Genomic DNA, 18,972 nt, shown 5'->3' with positions numbered 1-18,972 from the left:
AACATCATGTCGCAGAGGTACATACCTAAAGAGCCAATGTTACAAGACTGAGTACAGTCAGTTGATGCTCAATGAATTTATTTTGTGCAGGGTTAAGAGAGTTGAGTCTCATATGCCAACACTGAGTTTTAAGATTCGTCACCCAGCAACTTCAGCAGAGACTCTCCCAGCGACTAAGAGCAAAAAGCAACTCAGTCTCACCGAATAATGTGAAATTACCAATTACAAGAAAATTTTGTCTTTCTGCCAAGACAAACCAGCACTACTCTTAAAGTAATGTATTTCAAAAGAAACAACTTGTTTGTGTCTCTAGAATTTTTTGTATGTTTAGCTGAGGAAGAAAAACTCCATACATTTTCTTCCTGCTTAATCCAACTCAGGGTCACTAGGGGGCTGGAGCCTATCCCAGTAGCCACTGGATGGGAGGCAGGGTACACCCTGGACAGGTTGCCTGTCCATCATAGAGTCACATAGAGAGAAATGAGACAAACCATCCATGGTCTCGGGCCCTGGGAGTGATAACCCACACATACACAGGGAGAACAGGCAAACTCCACATAGAGAGGTCCAAGTCGGGATTCAAACCAGGAACCCTCTTGCTGTGAGGCGACAGTGCTAACCACCACACCACAATTCCTCTCAGAATCAGAACTCAACAGTTATTTTCGTATGCTGTGGCACAAAAAACATGGCAAAATCGTATCTGCGAACACGAATCAATAGATTAAATTCACAAAACTATTTCACATTTTGTTGTGAGCCTGGATTGAAAGAACACCATTCTCTCTCTTGATTCTGAAACCTAAATATACATACTTGCTGATTATTCTAATCATTCATTTGGGATGTGTAGTTGATAACATGCTATCTCTTGCTCCATCAAAGGTTGCTAGAAACTTGGGTGGCATGATTGATGACCAACTAACCGTCAAAGATCACGTTACCTCGGTTGCTCGTTCATGCCGCTTTGCATTGCTAAACATAAGAAAGATCAGACCATACCTGACCCAACATGCCACCCAGCTCCTGGGGAAGACCATGGTCATCTCCAGCCTTGACTACTGCAATGGTCTCCCAGCATGTGCTGTGAAACCTCTGCAGATGGTCCAGAACGCGACGGCGCGTCTGGTCTTCGATCAGCCTAAAAGAACACGTCCCCCCTCTGTTCATTGAACTTCACTGGCTACCCTTAGCCGCCCGCATCAAATTCAAGTCACTGATGTTAGCTACAAAGTGCTTAATGGAACGGCTCCCATCTACTTGAATACTCTTGCAAAGGCTTATGTCACAACTCGGTCCCTCCGTTCGTCAGTGCCTACACCACACCTAAGACAATCCAAACTCTTTTCATGTGTCGTCCCACGGTGGTGGAATGACCTACCGAGCACTACCAGAACAGGGGTGTCCCTGTCTATCATCAAGAAACTCTTGAAAACTCAGCTCTTCAGAGAGCATCTCCTATCCTAGCACTTACCCTGTACTTACCTACCCCCTCTATCTTTCTGCATTTCCCTCGATGCCTGCACTCTATCTCTACTCTGTCACCTCTGACAGAGTCGGACTAGTGGGTTCCTTCTATGTAGTTTATTGTTAGCTTTTTATATAGCTTGTTATATCTTCATTTGTAATTCGCTTTAGATAAAAGCGTCTACTAATGCATAAACATAAACACATTTTTCTATGATGCAATAAACTTAGAATTCATGTTTCCTTCTTTCAGACTTTACAAATTCAGTGGTGTAAAAATTACAACAAAAATTACAAATTACAAAAATTACAAAATTACAACAGGAAGTTCTGCATAAAAAATTAATGTCCAAGCGTTTCAAAATTGTACTTTTTTTGCCAGTTGGCTGCTTCCAGAAGTTGAAATTTTGCAATTTAATAATAAATCACGCTTTATTTATTAAATTGACTAGATTTACAGTGAGAGTGATTCTCAATAAAACCTGATCAGATTTCACCATATTTGTCTTGAGCTCAGACACATCACATAGGCCGCAGTATATTTATCCCATTTAGACAGCCCATTTGTATTCTGGGTGTGACATCTGGAATCTGCATCTAAATGAGGAATGAAAAATTTATGCTGCTATAGGATGGCGCTCCTCATTGTTAATTTGTTTGAATACAAAAGTACATTAGAAGCTCTGTGCATCCTGGCCGGACAAATCAGAGCAGAATCAGCGTCAGAAATAAAGACAGAGGGGAGTACGAAGATGGAGAAACCACCACGGGGCGGCCTCAGGCTGCAGACACGGTCAACACCCTGAAATCCCTCACAAAAACATTCATATAGCTATACATGTCAGAACAAATTATATAATTTTAGAACAAAAAGCTCTTTTACTTCATTAGTCAAATATTATGCACATTTATGTTTGAGGTGTATCTTGATTTGCTGCCTGAGCGTACCAACTGTTTTAAATTAATTCATAATACAGCTTGGTTCATATTACATCAATAAACATCGGAGCCTTCTGTGTATGTTACATTCATGTATGGCATTGCGAAACACATATCTGATTATGAAGTGTATTACAGTCTAAACAAAAAGGGTTATTGTCTCCCAAAAATGACTTTGAATTTCACTTTAAAGGGTTGTTTTCTATAGGTTGCTTGTTTCTACCACAAATCTTGGAAAATTCTACATTGGCACATCCCGTATTATTACGCCAATAAATCATTGTTGCTCTGAATTTGTTAAAAATATAGTTGCAGCCTTGCATTGCAGAGCCTTCTGACTAGTCTGATTGCTGTGTTGAAGCTCACATTCTTTGCAGTGACATGTTGCAACGGAGCCATCACTGTGCAGCCTCATGGGAATGTAGTGCTGAAATACAGCACCTCTTCATTCAACAAATCTCCAAGGGTCAGTTCTCACACCACACTATATTTGAATGACTGTATTTATCAATCAGACTTTGAGAGACCGCTGCACTGAGTGCACTGTTGATCAACCTGTCAGCTTGAAGCTATGCCACCCACTCAACAAAACACATACCAAATTTAAAGCCAAGGGAGGTGCATTTTGAAGGTGTGTGATTTCTAAGCATTTAACTCCTTTGGGTATTCTGTGTTTTAAACAGTAAACCAAAGGAGATACTGAGTAAAAAGATATGCAAAAGTAACATTATGTAAGAGCAGATCTGATCAAAAGCACAGTCATAACTCAGGAACGATGAAATCCACTCAGCAGAACTTGTTAAACAGGCAAGCACGCTTTGGAGATTGCTTGAAGTTACTCTGTGTTTGGTGTTTACATTTTTTTTGCAATATTGCTTTAGCGACACCAATAAAAAAAAAAGTGTAGAAAACAAAGAGCTATTTTGTGGATTGGAGCTGCTGTTTTACACCTGGACTTTTGATCTTATCTGAAGGAACTCGCTGAAAACAACATCCATCGTTTTTCGGAGACTTCAGTGAGACATTGTATTTGATGCAGACTGACACATGCTGCCAGGATGGTAAAGTCTAGCTGTAAGAAGGGCAGAAATAGGTTTTGTTACATATTCAAAACAATCTTGCAAACTCTTCTCAGTTTGGTTAGTAAGCCAGCAGAGTTTCCTTCAAGGAGTTTGCGTTTTAGAAGCTCGTTTTTCACCTGTCACCTTTAAGTGCTCCAAAAGATTATCCTGAACAAGTCACACTGTCCAGAGCTATCTGGCCCACACCGAACACAGAGGTATAGCACAGCCTGTCTCTTGAGAACAACAGCTCATAACTCAAAGATATTGGTGTCACTGTCAATAAAATCACACAGAAAAAAATTGGGGCTAAATGAATGTGCCCTGGAGAGGAATACCTTGTCAGGTGAGGCCCGGGGCAGCTCTCCACCTCAAGAATGTGTTGCCGTGGTTATTCCCCACCCATCCCCCCCGACCCACCAACACCTCCAACACTGCCATTGTGAGGGTGAGGAATGCTTTTCAAAAAGTCCCTTCTTTCATAGTGAGGGATGTCAGGTGCAAGTCCATTTTTCATTAGAGGCTCAAAGTTGGACATTTACTTGAAACCTAAAACTTCTAGCCAAGAAATATGTTTGGATATCTTTAAGAGAGTTTTTCTAAGAAAGCACAAGCGCACTGAGTGTAAAACACATGACAGTTCAGTGGACTATTGGGTTGTATTGTTTCAATATTTTATCATCACGTAGTTTGTAGAGATGTGAATTATAATCAAGAAAGAGCACTTAGATGCAGGTATTTCACAGACTGCACTTGTGGTATTTTTGTTCTTGTTACAGTTGTAAATTGTTTTTTAAATATTTTCTAAGAACGGATTTAAAGGGCTTGTGAAAGGCTCTGGTCTAATGAAAAATGTGATTTACTCTAGAGGATGAGACGAAAATGAACAATTTAGAGCCGGGACTCATCAAATAATGAACACAAGGCTCTTATTAGATGAATATTACATGAAACTCCTTTATTGGATTTGTAGGTTTTTCCCCTGGAGTCCGCCTTCTGTGTCTTTGAAGTGAATGTTAGTCTGTTATGGTTAATAAGAGATTTATCATTAAATTGTTGACCTCATACGTTTTGTAAATATTGCTTTTACTTTCTGTTTTCACATTTATTTTTGATCAATTTATTTTGAATTTTGTCTTTCTTTATAACACAACCATGCCACAAAGTAAGGTGTGGCAGATTTTTAGCACTGAAGAATGGGTGGTCCTTCTCAGGATCTTGTATATCATTGGTTGAAGCAGTCCTCTAAAACACCAATACCTGAACCAGGTAGAGAAAAAAGTTAGAGAGAAGACACATAGCAACTTGTCAGTTGCACCTTTAGCTCACTTTCAAACTGGTTCGAGCTTTTTTGTTTTTGCTGTCAAAGTTACTGAAGAAATAAAGGAGCATGAGGTGAGTGGGTGTCAGTAAGGTAAAGTATTCATTTATCCACAGGCAATTTGCCTATAGTTACAATTATATCTGAAGAACTTGTGAATTTATTAATATTAAGGTCTAGTGAATGAATAACTGCTTTTAAAGTTTAGTTAAATAAACAGCGTTTTGGGTTGTTTTTTTTGGCATAAGAGGCTAGCAGCTGTAAAGAAAGTGTGTGCAAGCCTCGAGTGAGAAAGCTTCAGCTGTGAGGAGTGATCCAGGTGTTTTCCCAAAAGCGGGTCTCTGTGACAGAAAGGTAGCAAGGCTGTCTGGGTGGGCTCGAGGCGGTCTGTGGTGAGGTTGCATCGTTGCTGACTAAACAGTCATTCAGCTTATGTCTGTGATAACGTGCCAGAGCCCAGACCTTGGAGCCACAAAGCAGGGCAGGCCTGGTCTCGCTCAGGCTCAAACCTCAGCTCAAGAAAAGGGAGAGGCTGACGTCTAATTCCTGTTGCACTCAATGCCAGTTTCTCAGCCTTGGGGGCTTCCTCTTAAATCACGGTGACCCGATTGCAGACTCTGCACCAAGTTACCGGGTTGGTCTCTGTCCCGAAGCTTATCATTGAAAATACAGCTTAAGGTTTTCGCTGATGTAATTTTGCACCGACTGTACCTGTAATAAAACTTTGTCCTTTATTACTGTAGGGAAAGTTGTGGTGAATATGAGACGGAATGAAAATCTGAATATTATGTTAAATAAAGAATTTTTTAACACTTTACGTTTGTTTCTTTAATTTCAGACCCTGCAGGAATATTCCATGTGTTCTATCCTTCATTCCACCGGAGTCTGTGTCTGTATTTAATCAGATTTCAGTGGTGTGAAGTGTAAAAGACATGGGGATATGACTTCACAAGCTGACCAAAATACCAGAAGGCTGTCAAGTCATAGGTTAAAGAAGCAACTCGGTTTGGTCCAATTCTATGTTTTATGTATAAGAAGCCTTAGGTTTTTCACTAAAAATGCCATTACTATGCAGTCTTTTTTTGTGTGACATGTGTAGGGCTTGCATTTTTATCATCAGAAATGCAGTGTAACATGAATAAAATTCTTGACCTTGTTCCCCACGTTTCAATTTTTCTAAAAGTGCAACATCCAAAATCATTATAGAGGCACTATACCACCCACACTAGAGTTTCTCAGAGAGCCCAAGAGCAGTCTTTTTTTCATGAACAAACATGGAGATTTTTATACTCGGCCTACACAAACAACCTTTATTTCTTGGCAGATGAAGCTTATTAACAATTTAAAACATGCCCTCACTACAGCCCTCACAAAAATGCCATTTAACATGTTTCTTCCTGCTACATAAATACGTCTCCACCACTCCCTGCACCATTCTCTCCAGTATTGCATAAGAAGAGCAACTATGTCCCTCATTGTTCTCACCATTTCCAAGTATTTTAATATGTGTGATATGGATTCGATATGCAGGCTAGGCTGTAATTTCTGTGAAATATATAACTGTAAGTTTAGTAGATCATATTTGATAGATCTTTTCAATAGGTTCAGTTTTGAATACAACAGAGCATTACATCTGGTTGCAAAAATGCCTCCTCTCTGCTGTGGTTTGTTTGGTATTTGACTGTCAGTCTCCCATGGAAACTCTGCTAAATGTGTAATCATAATATTTTAACAGAGCAAAAATATATATTCTTTGCCCATGATTATACATGTGGCTACACTATGAATTCAAAATCACTTTTTTTTCTTGAAATTGCATTTCACCCTGTGGCCTCTGATAATGTTTTATTTTATTATTTCACTGCATTGTTAGGCTTTTAGATGCATTGCTAAGAGCAGTGGGAGAGTCTGAAGACACAGTTCAGTCTAAAAACAACCAAACCCTAACCCCTTTGAGCCTTGATAAAATGTCCATATACATGTACACACACGCACACACACACATATGTATATAAATCAGCACATTACCAAAGGTTTGTAATTCAATTCCCAGCAAAAGCCACCATTGCTTAAAATTGCTGCTGTAATGATAAATTAAACAGTGAACAGTAAGACCTGACAGTTAATCAACACAAATTTAGATGATTTATGAGACAGATAGATAGATAGATAGATAGATAGATAGATAGATAGATAGATAGATAGATAGATAGATAGATAGATAGATAGATAGATAGATAGATAGATAGATAGATAGATAGATAGATAGATAGATAGATAGATAGATAGATAGATAGATAGATAGATAGATAGATAGATAGATAGATAGATATCTAGATAGATAGATAGGTAGATAGATGAACTCCTCTTTCTGTAATACAGTTTCAGGTTACATATCTGGATTCAGCAGCGGACTGTGTTGAGCGATTATAATCGGGTTGAGCTCATGTTGCTTGATTGATTTCTCATGCAGTGCTGCCGGAGAGCTCAAAGGTCACTCCCATCCAAACAGTTGGCCTTTATGCACTGAGATTTCCCAAGTGTCCCTGAAAGTTTTTCCAAATTTTTATTTTTTTTTTAAGTTATTGATAATTTACTGGAGTAGATCCATCATTGCTTGGAAAGAGTAAGCCTTTGGTGGATGCTCCTTTAATATCAAATCCTGACATCCTCGTGTTTAATTAATCAGGGCTAAATAATTAGCTGACTGTAGAATCTTCAAGAACAGTGTTACTTGTATTGTCAATACACTAAGGACGGTGGGGTTTGTAAATAGAATACTAAATAAGATATTGTTTTAGCCCTCCAGTAAATATTTACTTATTTAAACATATATTTAGCTGTAGTCCTGTTTAAACATAATTATCTTGTTACACAAACTGAGTAATTCCTTCACAACAGCGTGAGTATCCATGGGGATTAGATATTACAAAAATATTGTAAAAAAATATATATATAACATTCCAGATCATTTGTAAGGTTTGAAAATAAACTGACTTGAATGTGAACAGCAAATACCAAATCTTAACAACTGACATGAAGGTGTGGAAAATCTGTCTAATTTTCATCTGTCTGCCACAGAGTTCGACACTCAGAGAGGACACAGGTGAGAGCAATGTTCTTTTAGCAGGTGCAAACCAGTGATTCAGAATTTTTAGATACCCTTTTCGCTCTGTTGTGAGATGTGAATAATTTAGTCTGTTTTCTGCAGCTGAGGGAGGTAATGTGACAGTTTGACACCACACAAGCAGCACTTGCTAATTGAAATCACAATCATTGTACAAAAAATGCTTTGTTGTGTCAGCACCATGCTTGGTTAGGTGGGATTATGTTTGCATGGTACAGGATGGTCATGCCTTCATATGACAGCTGATTGTGCAAGCTATAGTCCTGTTGCCTTTTGGCTAAAGTGGTACTTTTTCTGTTTGATTTAATTAGCCTGTAAGATGTTTGTTTAGTGGCAGAAGACATTGATGCGCATCAGCTGGAGCGATTAGAGGAGTTGCTAACTTCCAAGGAGTGTGAGGACCTTCTTTCAGTCCTGTCTCACCCAGAGGAGAACATTTTCCAGCACCTAGATCGTCTCTCACCAGAGAAAAATCAGCTCAATCTCAATCTTCGAACCAAGAGAGACACGTCTTCTGCTGCAGGTTAGAAGAAGGGAGGGCTTTCATTTGGGAGAAACCTCTTCTTGAGAAGGATACTTTCTGGAGTTTTCTGACTGTCCGAATTGCTAGAGGTTTGGGGGGGGCAGGGAAAGTGCATTATGTTGTCTCATGTCTCGTAATCATGATATTGTGGAGACGTCAATAATAATGATGAGACAGGAGACAGAGGTGAGTCGAGTCTGTTTACTCTCCATAAAAATATAATTAATACAACAACGGTAACTTGCACTGTTGCTAGGCAACATGTAAACTGAATAGAATCCGGAACCGGCAGATCCCATAAGCCCTCGCTCTTAAAGGTACAAGCCCTCTGGTAAATGTCTCTCCTAAGTTCCTTATTGTGGGTCACCACAATACCATACGTTATAATATCAATACGATATAATATCAACGTAATACGTTCAATATCAACACAACACACAGATATTTGAAGCAGTTTCTCTCAGTCCGGACTTGTGCTTTTTTAGTGCTAAAAAAGCCTCGACTTTCAGCTTCAGTCTCTCCACAAAGCCAACATTACAATGTATGTGACTGGATAGTGTAGTAGCAAGAATGCCACCTTTCGTGCGGGTCACCTGGGTTCAAAGCCCCTTCATGAAAGATACTACCTCCAGTAGGGGTCCTTAGGCAAGTCTCCTTACCTAACCCACCCGTGAGATGGATTATCTTTGGATAAAAGCATCTGCCAAATGCATAAACATAATGGGTTTTGTTCATTAAAAACTGTCGTCCATGAAGTGTGGCAAACAAACCTATTCCCTACTGTGCTGCTGGCCAGGAAAAACAAACTGCAACCACTGATCCAAGATTACTGGGTCTTTGGGGAAGCTAAAAAAAACAGGTCAACTTGCCCTCACCACCAAAAACACATGTTCTTGGTAACATCTTTTTAGCAAAAGCAAGGATACAGCAAACTCTAGCTCCCATGGGCAAGCACTGCCTAGAGAATTCCACCAATCCTGCCTTTCACTCATTATGACGCGTAAGTGAAAAGGTTAGAGTAAGACAGTTTTGCAGGCGAGAGTTTGAGACTACCGCATAAAATTAGTTCTTTCTTCATAAAGATACTAAAGCATGGGTATAGCTCTCTTTTTGAGCCTCGAGTGATGTTTAAGATGATAATACATCATTCAAACACTGCAGATAAGCCAAAAAACATGGAACAGCCTGCCATGGGACCTTTAATGTGCAGCTTTAACTACAGGGACATCAGATAAATTATAAGGTTTTTGTTTTGTGCTGATGAGTTTTGCCCCCTTGTGTATTCAATTGTTTTTCTTCCTGTTTCACACCTGGTTTCCAGTACTCATTGTCTAACCTGCTGTTTTTGTTTGTAATTTACTCTCTCTGTATCTTTACCCCTGGTTTTCACTTGTTCCTTTCATATCCCAGAGTTATTTCTCCCATAGATTCTCAGTTTGTTTTCCTTTTTTCTGTTCATTTTTTAATCTACGAAGACCATCTGCTGGCTACGCTTCACTCTTCTCTGTCATGCATTTGGCAGGAAAAAACAAAGTATGGATATATAAATCTGTCTTCATTAGTTTGACTTGATGTCAAATATTTCAAATTTGGTGACATTTGGATAATTTGAATAATGACTGAAATGAAAACCTCTGAAAAGTTTACAGAGTATCATTGTTTAGTGCAGCTTTTAGTAACTCAGATATCTGAAATGTGACCTGACGACACACTGCCTGTTCAATCTTCAGCTATGGGTTGTTCGTTTACATAAATCATCTTTGGTCTAAATACTTTTTTTTCTTTTCTCTTTAAAAACTTGAAATATAATCCATTTAGTAAAATCATCACCTTGAAAGTAAGTAGTCTCTTGCCTTACAATTTAAGATATATGTATTGGAGTATACGTTGCAGGCAAGACAATGCAAAAATTAGTTGTCAGTGTGAGAAAAAATTATAAGACTATAAGCAAGCCCACAATAAGCTGTAAGGAAGTTACAAAGGAAGAAGAAGTAAAATCCCTCTGACACCTGTCTGTTTCCCACATGTCCAACTCAGCTCTGAGAGTTTGTGGCAGGAAGCTAGCTGTCAGAGACCTGTCTTTCTTAGGGCCATATGTTTTGTGTTTGCTAGATGGTGAGACTCAGTGCCGAACAGCCCTGACAGACTGGCTGCTGAAGTATGGCAAGAAGACCTACTACGACAGGCTTTCTCGCGCCTTGCAGCACATCGGCAGAACAGACATTGCCATTGGTGAGAAATAAACGCAGACAGAAAGAAAACATGCCCCCTGTAGCACAGAATAATTCCTTTTTCAATAGAGGCATTTTGTGTACGGTGGCTTTCAAATGAACACTCTTTAATGTGCAGTGCTGCTGATAGGAGCAAATCCCTGTGAGTACACATCACAACCTGTCCCTTAACAAAAGCAAATTAGAACAAAGTCTTATTTGGCTATGTGTGTTTTCAAAACTGGTTTATTTCAGTCAATATAGCCTCTTCAAGATTTTAACAAAGGTGTATAATTACTTAATGACTTTGAGATTCGTTTTAATTGGAACTTCAAATGTGGCATATTTCACACACTTCCAGTCTCTGGCATATGTTGCAGTCCAGTGTGCACACAAATCCACAGCCGAGTGGCATTGGATAGAAGGAGGTGTAAATGATCTGACAGAGAACTCAGTGGAGCTGACACCAGCCAGAGAACAAACCATCTGCTCCTTTCATCAGCAGCTTTGGAGGAATAAAAACACAAGAAAAGGATGGGAAGACGAGTTGTAAGACAAGAGAAAGGGGGGTGGGGGGTATTAGTGGCTCTGGTGGAGAAGACTGCAACGCAGAATATAGCAATTATGGTACACTTGATTTCTGTTCTGAGATTTACGCATACATAATAACTAGAAAGGTTTGTTTTGTCAACTGACAGCCTTTGCTGTCCTGCCAGAATTTGTTATGTTCAAGACAAGAAATCAGCAATTTAATCAGATGTAACATCATAGGAGGTTATACTTTACATAGACATTTAACACTTTGCAATTGTTTTCACAGAAGTGGGGAAGAACATCAATCAGGACAAAGCTTTGAACTTGAAACGCTATGTTGAGGGTTACCACAAATTTGTCAACTCTCTACACATCCCATCAGTGAGAGCAGACACCAAAACCCACCAGCATGAACAGCAGAGGGTCAGAACAAAAAAGGGTGAGATGGATTATCTTGATACCTGAAAAAGACGCAGCATATATTGGTAACATCACAACACAGAAATAGTGATGGAGCTGAGAAACTGTGTCCATGTTCGAGCTTTACTATCTCAGGCGATTGATGCCATGATGAGATTTTTGAGTTATACCTCTGGAGATTGTCTAAATGACAAATGATATAATGTTTCACTGAACCCTGAATCTATTAAGTGTTAAGATGAGATGCTGGATTAGATGTGGTTAGCCGTGGGCACGCTTCCAACTCATTACTTCTCAGCATCAACACTCTTACTACAGAAAGAAAATTTCCCACGACAGTTAGAAATTCAAAAATGTAATTATCGCCTGTCCATTTATTTACTCTCCTGGGTGCTTCTGTCAAGTTGCAGCTTGACAGAAAGTGCCCGATAGTCCTTTGAGGTGGTAAGTGTGTCTGTCCTGTTTGTTCTGTGTGTTAGTAAGGGATCTGAAGTGGCATGACCTGGACCTGATTTTGGAGCGGGCTCCTGTTCCTCCGTACCAGAGGGGGCCTTTGAACGTTGTTCTGCCACTTTTTTATGGTATTCTGTTGGGTTTTGGTGGCACCTTGCTTGCATGGGTGTCTTTATTTCTCATCATCCACTACTTTTCTCAAAGAAGGCCAACAAAACTGCCGGAAGGTCACAGTTGGGGATGAGAAGTTGGGAGTTACATCACTTGATGTCAAATTAAGAATTGTAATTATCTAGGAGGACATAACGATTGAGTAGATATAAAACTGGCATAAAATGAATAAATATGAAATGGATCTGATCATTTTTGCATTTATTCTTTGTTATTTGTTCAGATAATGTAAAAATCCTTTGGATTCTTTGTCCGCCATAATCACAAGTACCAATATACTGTAGAAACACAATATCGATTCCACACCACTGCTAATTATAAAAAATATGACAAAAATGATGTCCCTTTAGATAAAATAATTATCCTGTGTGTTGCCAGACTGGTTGGCACTATTGTTTTGCCAGTGGGTAGATGACTAGCAGTGTGACAGATGCACTGGAACCCAGCCCTCACACCAAAGGTTGTTCCGATGTTACCCTGATAGCGATGCCACTTTCCATTTCCCCTCCAAGTGACGGCAATGTGCCCGTCTGGCATTGAAGAACAACTAATTATCCACCCTGGCGCCTCCTTCCCCTCAGAGGCTGCCGATATCTCCACAGGCAATCCAAAAGAATAATAACAATGACAATGCTAGAAGACAATGGAGCACTCTTGGTTGTGATGGCAGCGTCTGCTGGGTGAAAGAAGCCAAACAGGGCTGTAGGGATTTTTTGTTTTCAACGTAAAAAGGAGAAATGGAAATAGCTTGACATGAGATGCTACAACAAAAAGGGTCCATAAATTGGCACTGAAAACCAAATAAAATAAAAATGTCCACATTAGGAACTTGAAATTAACTTAGATGACACATGTAGGCTTCAATTAAGAAAATAATTAGCTCACAACAGGATCATTTTCACAGACTCTACAGTGACAAACAGTCTCATAACAGCAAAACTGAAAGTACGCTCATGGCACTGAAGTACATTCTGGGTTCTTGTTCCCAGTTTCTTACACCATCCCTACTTCCTATTGAGCTGACTACTTCATTACACAAATCTGGCCTAATGTGCTTCAGGAGTCTGACAGCTTAGATTACCAGTGGCACTGAGCAGCAATTACTGTCTATTAGTCCATAAATCAACATTTACACAAATTGTAGTTCCAAGAAGAAGTGCATGAGCAAAGCTCTGTAAGACTAAAAAGGCATGGTTTTGAGTGTTTATAGTATTGACTTAAATAATGTAACCGCATGACAAAAGGGTCCATATTTTAAATAAAAATGTTGTTTTATTCATTTTTGTTTCTCTACAGTGGTATCATAACAGTCTTATCTTAAATTTAGACTTGATTTGGATTTTTAAGGAAAAAAGCTTTTACACTTTTACACACTGTTACATAAAACCAAATAATGTCCAGTGATGACATTTTTCTTTAGATAAAACTGTGTTTCACCTTCATCATTAAGCTTCCCTGGTGGCACAGCTGAGCTCTCCACGACAAAACTTCCTCTGCCCTTCAGTTTCCCCCCACTGGCTGTTAGGATCCTGCAGGTGCTGACTATGACAGGTTCACCTGCTGTTGGCTCAGCCGTACTCCTGTAAGCAGTGGAGAGGAAAGCCGCCGTTTCCGTATGCCCGACTGACTCGGAGAAACAACATGCCACATGGGGCCAGCATCCTGGTTGTGACACTCTTTTGTAAGGTTCCACTGGGAAGCTTCTCTCTGTGGATGAGGAAAGCTAACACTTCACTGTGCTCTTTTAAGGTTTGTGAACCCTTGATGTATAACCATATATTAAAAGCAAAGATTCCCTTACTTTTGCAACTCACAGATATGTAATATTGAAGCAACTTTCTCAATATATAAATGAGTAATCTTTTTCCTCATTTGTTTGATTGGATTCCATTCATTTTCTTATGGGTCTAGGGAGAAAATGTGATGTGTTCAAGCTGAAATATAGAAACCTTCAATTGGCACTGTATCTCCAGAAATATACAGTCTAGTGCACAGTTTCATATTCTGTAAAGCAGAGCCTGATCATGTGATTGTCTCCGACCCCATCCTTTCAGATGTCTTTCATTTACAGAAATCTGAAGAATAGGCCAACGTTCCATTCTCATGCAAAGTGATGAAGCAATCACATGGATGGATGGAGAAAGAGTCTGACATGAAATTGACATTTACAGCCAAGATGAAGGCAGTGTATGAGGGTACGGTTTCCAGGCATATTCATTCTCATGTAAAATGGAGTATTTTGTTTTTACATCCCGGTGGTTTCCTTTGGGTATTTAATAGTTTGCAGAGTGTCAGCTTATCAAACAGGATTCTCTGAGGAGGACACATCTGTCTCTTGTCATTGGCTCAGCTCAGCATATGGAGTCAAGTGTTTGTCTGGATGAAAATTGTAGATGGACTGGATGTAATGCATGCCAAGGGGACGCTCAGACAGTAGGGCCATGTCCTTGATGCGCTGAGGCAGAGCGTTCTGCACTAGGGCCTCTGGGGTGTGCTTAGTGTCACTTAAGGCTTAACTTTTCCCTCCCTCTATTTGCATCTCCATTCATCTGTAGAGCAACGGAGGTGCTGCAGTCCCCACTCAACCATCCCTCTCCTTTTGCTCAATATATATGGATCACAGGAAACAAGATCACAACACCAGCTCTTTTAAAGTCATACTTTCTTTTAATCCCTTTCACAACTTTGTCTTTCATGGTTTCCTTGAGGGAGTCTGAGATTTCTTCAAAGTTTTTTTTGTGCTGATGAAGCAAGAGCAACCATGAGGGTTCACAGATTAAACCACAGTGCCATCATGTGGTCATAATAGACCATTACAGCAGTCATTACAGTGCAGAATATTTGCATAATAACTCTATTTTTATGCTGTTTTAAATGGCTGTAACAAATCTGCATGCTGTCATATATAACTGAATAATCTTTATTGCTTTGCAGAGAAGAATATTGTGCTTACTGGTTTAACTCAAATGGCAGCTGTGGAGGAGCAGTTACACTGATAATTTGCAATTGCCGTCAAGAAAATACGGAATAGAATAGAATAGAAAAGACTTTGCCAAAGGAAATTAATATTGTTGCTGTAATATTAATGATAACACATTAGTAAGTTAAATTCAATAAACAACTGAATAAATATATGAAAATAAGAAAACAGATGTACGGCATAGTTTACATGTACAAAAGTATAAAAACAATTAAAAAGACCTCCTGTACTGTTCTTTATTGCTGTGGAGCTGAAGAAGCCTCTGGCTGAAGACACCCCATTGTTTAATCATTATGCTGTGTAAATGGTGTACAGTGTTGTCTATTATATTTCCAAGCTTATGCACAGAGCCATTCTTCCCCAATAGATGGCTGTAGAGAGAGTTGCACTCTCAACCACAGACTTATAAGATATGCAACATCTTGCTAAAAATAATGAAGAGCCTAAGCTTCCACAAGAAGTACACTTTGCCCAGTTCCAGCGGCCTCAATGTCGCATTTGCAGTATATCTGTTGTCCAGATATCTTGAGTTCCTCCACCACCTACACCTCTTCTGTCAGTACAGAAATAGCATTTGACTAAGTCAAACTGAATCCACAATCATGCCCTGTGTTTTGTTTACGTTCAAAATTATAGTGATTGTTCCTACACCATGCCACAAGCAGACTTTCCTGTCCTCTACTTCCCTGCCACTTGTGAACCACTGATACACCCACAACTGCAGAGTCATCTGAGTATTTTTGGAGATGACAGAACCGATGACACAGTCGTACTGGAAGTCTGAGGTGTACAGAGTAAAGAGAAACTGGTAGAGTACAGTCCTCTGTGGTGCTCCTGTGCTGCTGACCACCATCTTCAGTCTCACAAAATGTGGTCTGTTCATCAGGTGGTCAAAAATCCAGGCAGTTGTGAAGGCATTCATCTGTATATTTCATCTGTATATAGCATATATGGCATATTCCCCATGCTTATAGGTGGTAAAAGGTCAAAGCAAAGTTGCAGTGGATAATAAATTAAACCCACATTGTAAATTACAAAATGTATTTATCTTTTTTAAATACTATGCATTTATGATCCAATAAGATAAAGTAATAACAATATATTGTGTTTATACTGTATACAAGGAGGCCATTGTGTTAAGATTTAAAGCAAACTTGATGTTTTCCTTTAAAATTAATGTTTAAAAAATATGTTTAACAAAATATGCAGTGTTTGATATTGGGATGCGCTGTCCTTTAATAGTCTTTACTATTGATTTGATGTAATCAAACATCACCGATGTTGAATTCTCCAAATTTAACAGAGAGATAAACAAAAATGGGAAAGACGTCTTGAGTATTTGCAGCTTGGCTTGTCTGTTTATTGAGATAAAAACTGAAGATTTCTCCTCTGGCCTCAGACAGGTGTGTTGCCTCTGCACCAGAGACAAACAGACCTACTCAAGAGACATCGAACAGAAGAACACTAAAATCAAATTGGTCTGAAATTTAAAGCCTATTTTTCTCCATTACTTTTCTTTTATTCAGCCTGTGAACACTGTGTGTGGAGTGTCTGGAGCACTTTCATGCAGAACTTAGTAGAATCCTAATGTGCAAATGTTTGGGTTATGGACTTGTATATTCAAACAGATGAAGAAGAGGGGCACTTTCACTAATGTTTGTGTGGTTAATAGTGTCTGCCTGCTCTGCGTTACAGACATTTGTTTACATTCAGACTTGGCTGGGGTTTGTCTCTAAAGTGAAATGGCAGCTGTACCACACTCATCACAGTGTGGTACCTGTAAGGTTATCATACAGTATTAGAAATAAATGAAGTAGTTGTGCACAAGCTATCAAATCATGATTGTGTAATAAGGCAAGGCAAGGCAAGTTTATTTGTATAGCACAATTCAACAACAAGGTGATTCAAAGTGCTTTATAGAGACATTAAAACAGAAGAAATAAAAAGCATGATTTAAAATTTAAACAAAAGAAGGAAATAAGAACAATAGATAAAATCAGAAAAAATTATATATATGAAAGATAAAATCAATAGTTAAAACATGATTCCGTTTTGAAACTCAAGCTTATTCAAATGCAGCTGAAAATAGATGTGTCTTCAACCTGGACTTAAATACACTGAGTGTTTCAGCTGATCTGAGGCTTTCTGGGAGTTTGTTCCAGACATGTGGAGCATAGAAGCTGAATGCAGCTTCTCCATGTCTGGTTTTGACTCTGGGAACTGATAAAAAACCGGATCCAGATGACCTGAGGGGTCTGGAAGGTTCATAGTGGGTCAGGAGGTCACTGATGTATTTTGGTCCTTGACCATTCAGAGCTTTATAGACCAGCATCAGAACTTTAAAGTCTATCCTCTGATGGACAAGCAGCCAGTGTAAAGACTTCAGAGCTGGACTGATGTGCTCCACTTTTTTGGTCTTAGTGAGGACTCGAGCAGCTGAGTTCTGGATGAGCTGCAGTTGTCTAACTGACTTTTTAGGCAGACCTGTAAAGATGCTGTTACAATAATCAAGCCTACTAAAGATGAATGCATGGACTAGTTTTTCCAGGTCCTGCTGAGACATCAGATCTTTTAGCCTTGATATATTCTTAAGGTGATAGTAGGCTGACTTTGTTATTGCCTTAATGTGTTTGTCCAAATTTAGGTCTGAGTCCATCACTATACCCAGATTTCTGACCTGGTTGGTAGTTTTTAGAGGAAGTTGTAGCACATCCAGTCATTAATCTCCTCAATGCATTTTCCAAGGGCCTGTACAGGCCCTCGGTCTCCTGGTGACATTGTTATATACATCTGTGTGTCATCTGCATAGCTATGGTAGTTTATTTGGTTGTTTTGTATAATCTGTGCCAGTGGGAGCATGTAGATGTTAAACAGAAGAGGTCCCAGGGTGGAACCTTGGGGAACTCCACATGTGATTCTTGTCTGCTCAGGTGTAAAGTTACCTATTGACACAAAGTACTTCCTGTTCTCTAAGTATGTTTTAAACCAGTTTAGTACAGTTCCGGAAAGACCAGCCCAGTTCTCCAGTCGTTTGAGTAATATATTGTGGTCAACTGTATCAAAGGCAGCACTGAGATCCAGTAAAACTAAGACTGACATTTTTCCACTGTCTGTATTCAGACATATGTCATTAAACACTTTGGTCAGAGCAGTCTCAGTGCTATGGTGCTGTCTAAAGCCTAACTGGAAGGTATCATAGCAGTTATTTTGTGTTAAAAAGTAATTAAGCTGTTGAAAAACCGCTTTTTCAATGATCTTACTTAAAAATGGTAGATTTGAGATGGGCCTGTAGTTGTTCATTTGCGTCTTGTCAAGATTGTCCTTTTTCAGCAGAGGTTTAATTACAGCTGTTTTTAGTGGCTCTGGAAACACACCTGACGTTAAGGACAAGTTCACAATCAGTAACAGGTCTGACTCTTAAGTCTTTGAGACCCCTTTGAAAAAACCTGTTGGTAGGATGTCTAAACAGCAAGAGGAGGACTTCAGGTGACGTAAGATGTCCTCCAGGTCTTTACTGTTAATGGGTTGAAATAGTGTCATGGTGTTTAAACCGGTTTTCGGTGGACACAGTACATATGCTGAACCTGCTGCTGATGTACCAACTGCTTGTCTAATATTTTGGACTTTGTCTATGAAGAATTTGGCAAAGTCATTGCAGGCCATGGTGGAATGGAGTTCAGTTGCCACTGACACAGGAGGGTTTGTTAGCCTGTCAACTGTAGCAAATAAGGCCCGAGCATTATGACTGTTTTTGGTGATGTAGGAT

At 39.3% G+C, this 18,972-nt stretch overlaps 1 protein-coding gene and 1 long non-coding RNA gene across 2 annotated transcripts; one reads left to right on the top strand and one right to left on the bottom strand.

Moving 5' to 3' along the window:
* Positions 1–62: 62 nt before the first annotated feature.
* Positions 63–3,847, bottom strand: LOC140271181 (uncharacterized). The gene is made up of 3 exons (XR_011907839.1): positions 3,806–3,847; positions 1,950–2,064; positions 63–451 (listed from the first exon to the last, which is right to left on the bottom strand). It is a non-coding gene; the product is annotated as an uncharacterized lncRNA (long non-coding RNA).
* A 3,809-nt stretch (positions 3,848–7,656) lies between these two features.
* Positions 7,657–12,415, top strand: tmdd1 (transmembrane and death domain 1). Its single transcript, XM_072367722.1, has 5 exons — positions 7,657–7,894; positions 8,247–8,438; positions 10,551–10,670; positions 11,469–11,621; positions 12,082–12,415. The coding sequence occupies exons 1-5, from the start codon at positions 7,825–7,827 to the stop codon at positions 12,297–12,299; spliced, it is 753 nt and encodes a 250-aa protein (XP_072223823.1). The 5' UTR covers positions 7,657–7,824; the 3' UTR covers positions 12,300–12,415.
* Positions 12,416–18,972: the final 6,557 nt, after the last annotated feature.

The sequence above is a fragment of the Leuresthes tenuis genome, unplaced genomic scaffold (assembly GCF_036924035.1).
Source record: "Leuresthes tenuis unplaced genomic scaffold, fLeuTen1.0.hap1 SCAF_16, whole genome shotgun sequence".
NCBI classification, from domain to species: Eukaryota; Metazoa; Chordata; class Actinopteri; order Atheriniformes; family Atherinopsidae; genus Leuresthes; species Leuresthes tenuis.
This window is presented reverse-complemented; position numbering and strand designations above follow the sequence as displayed.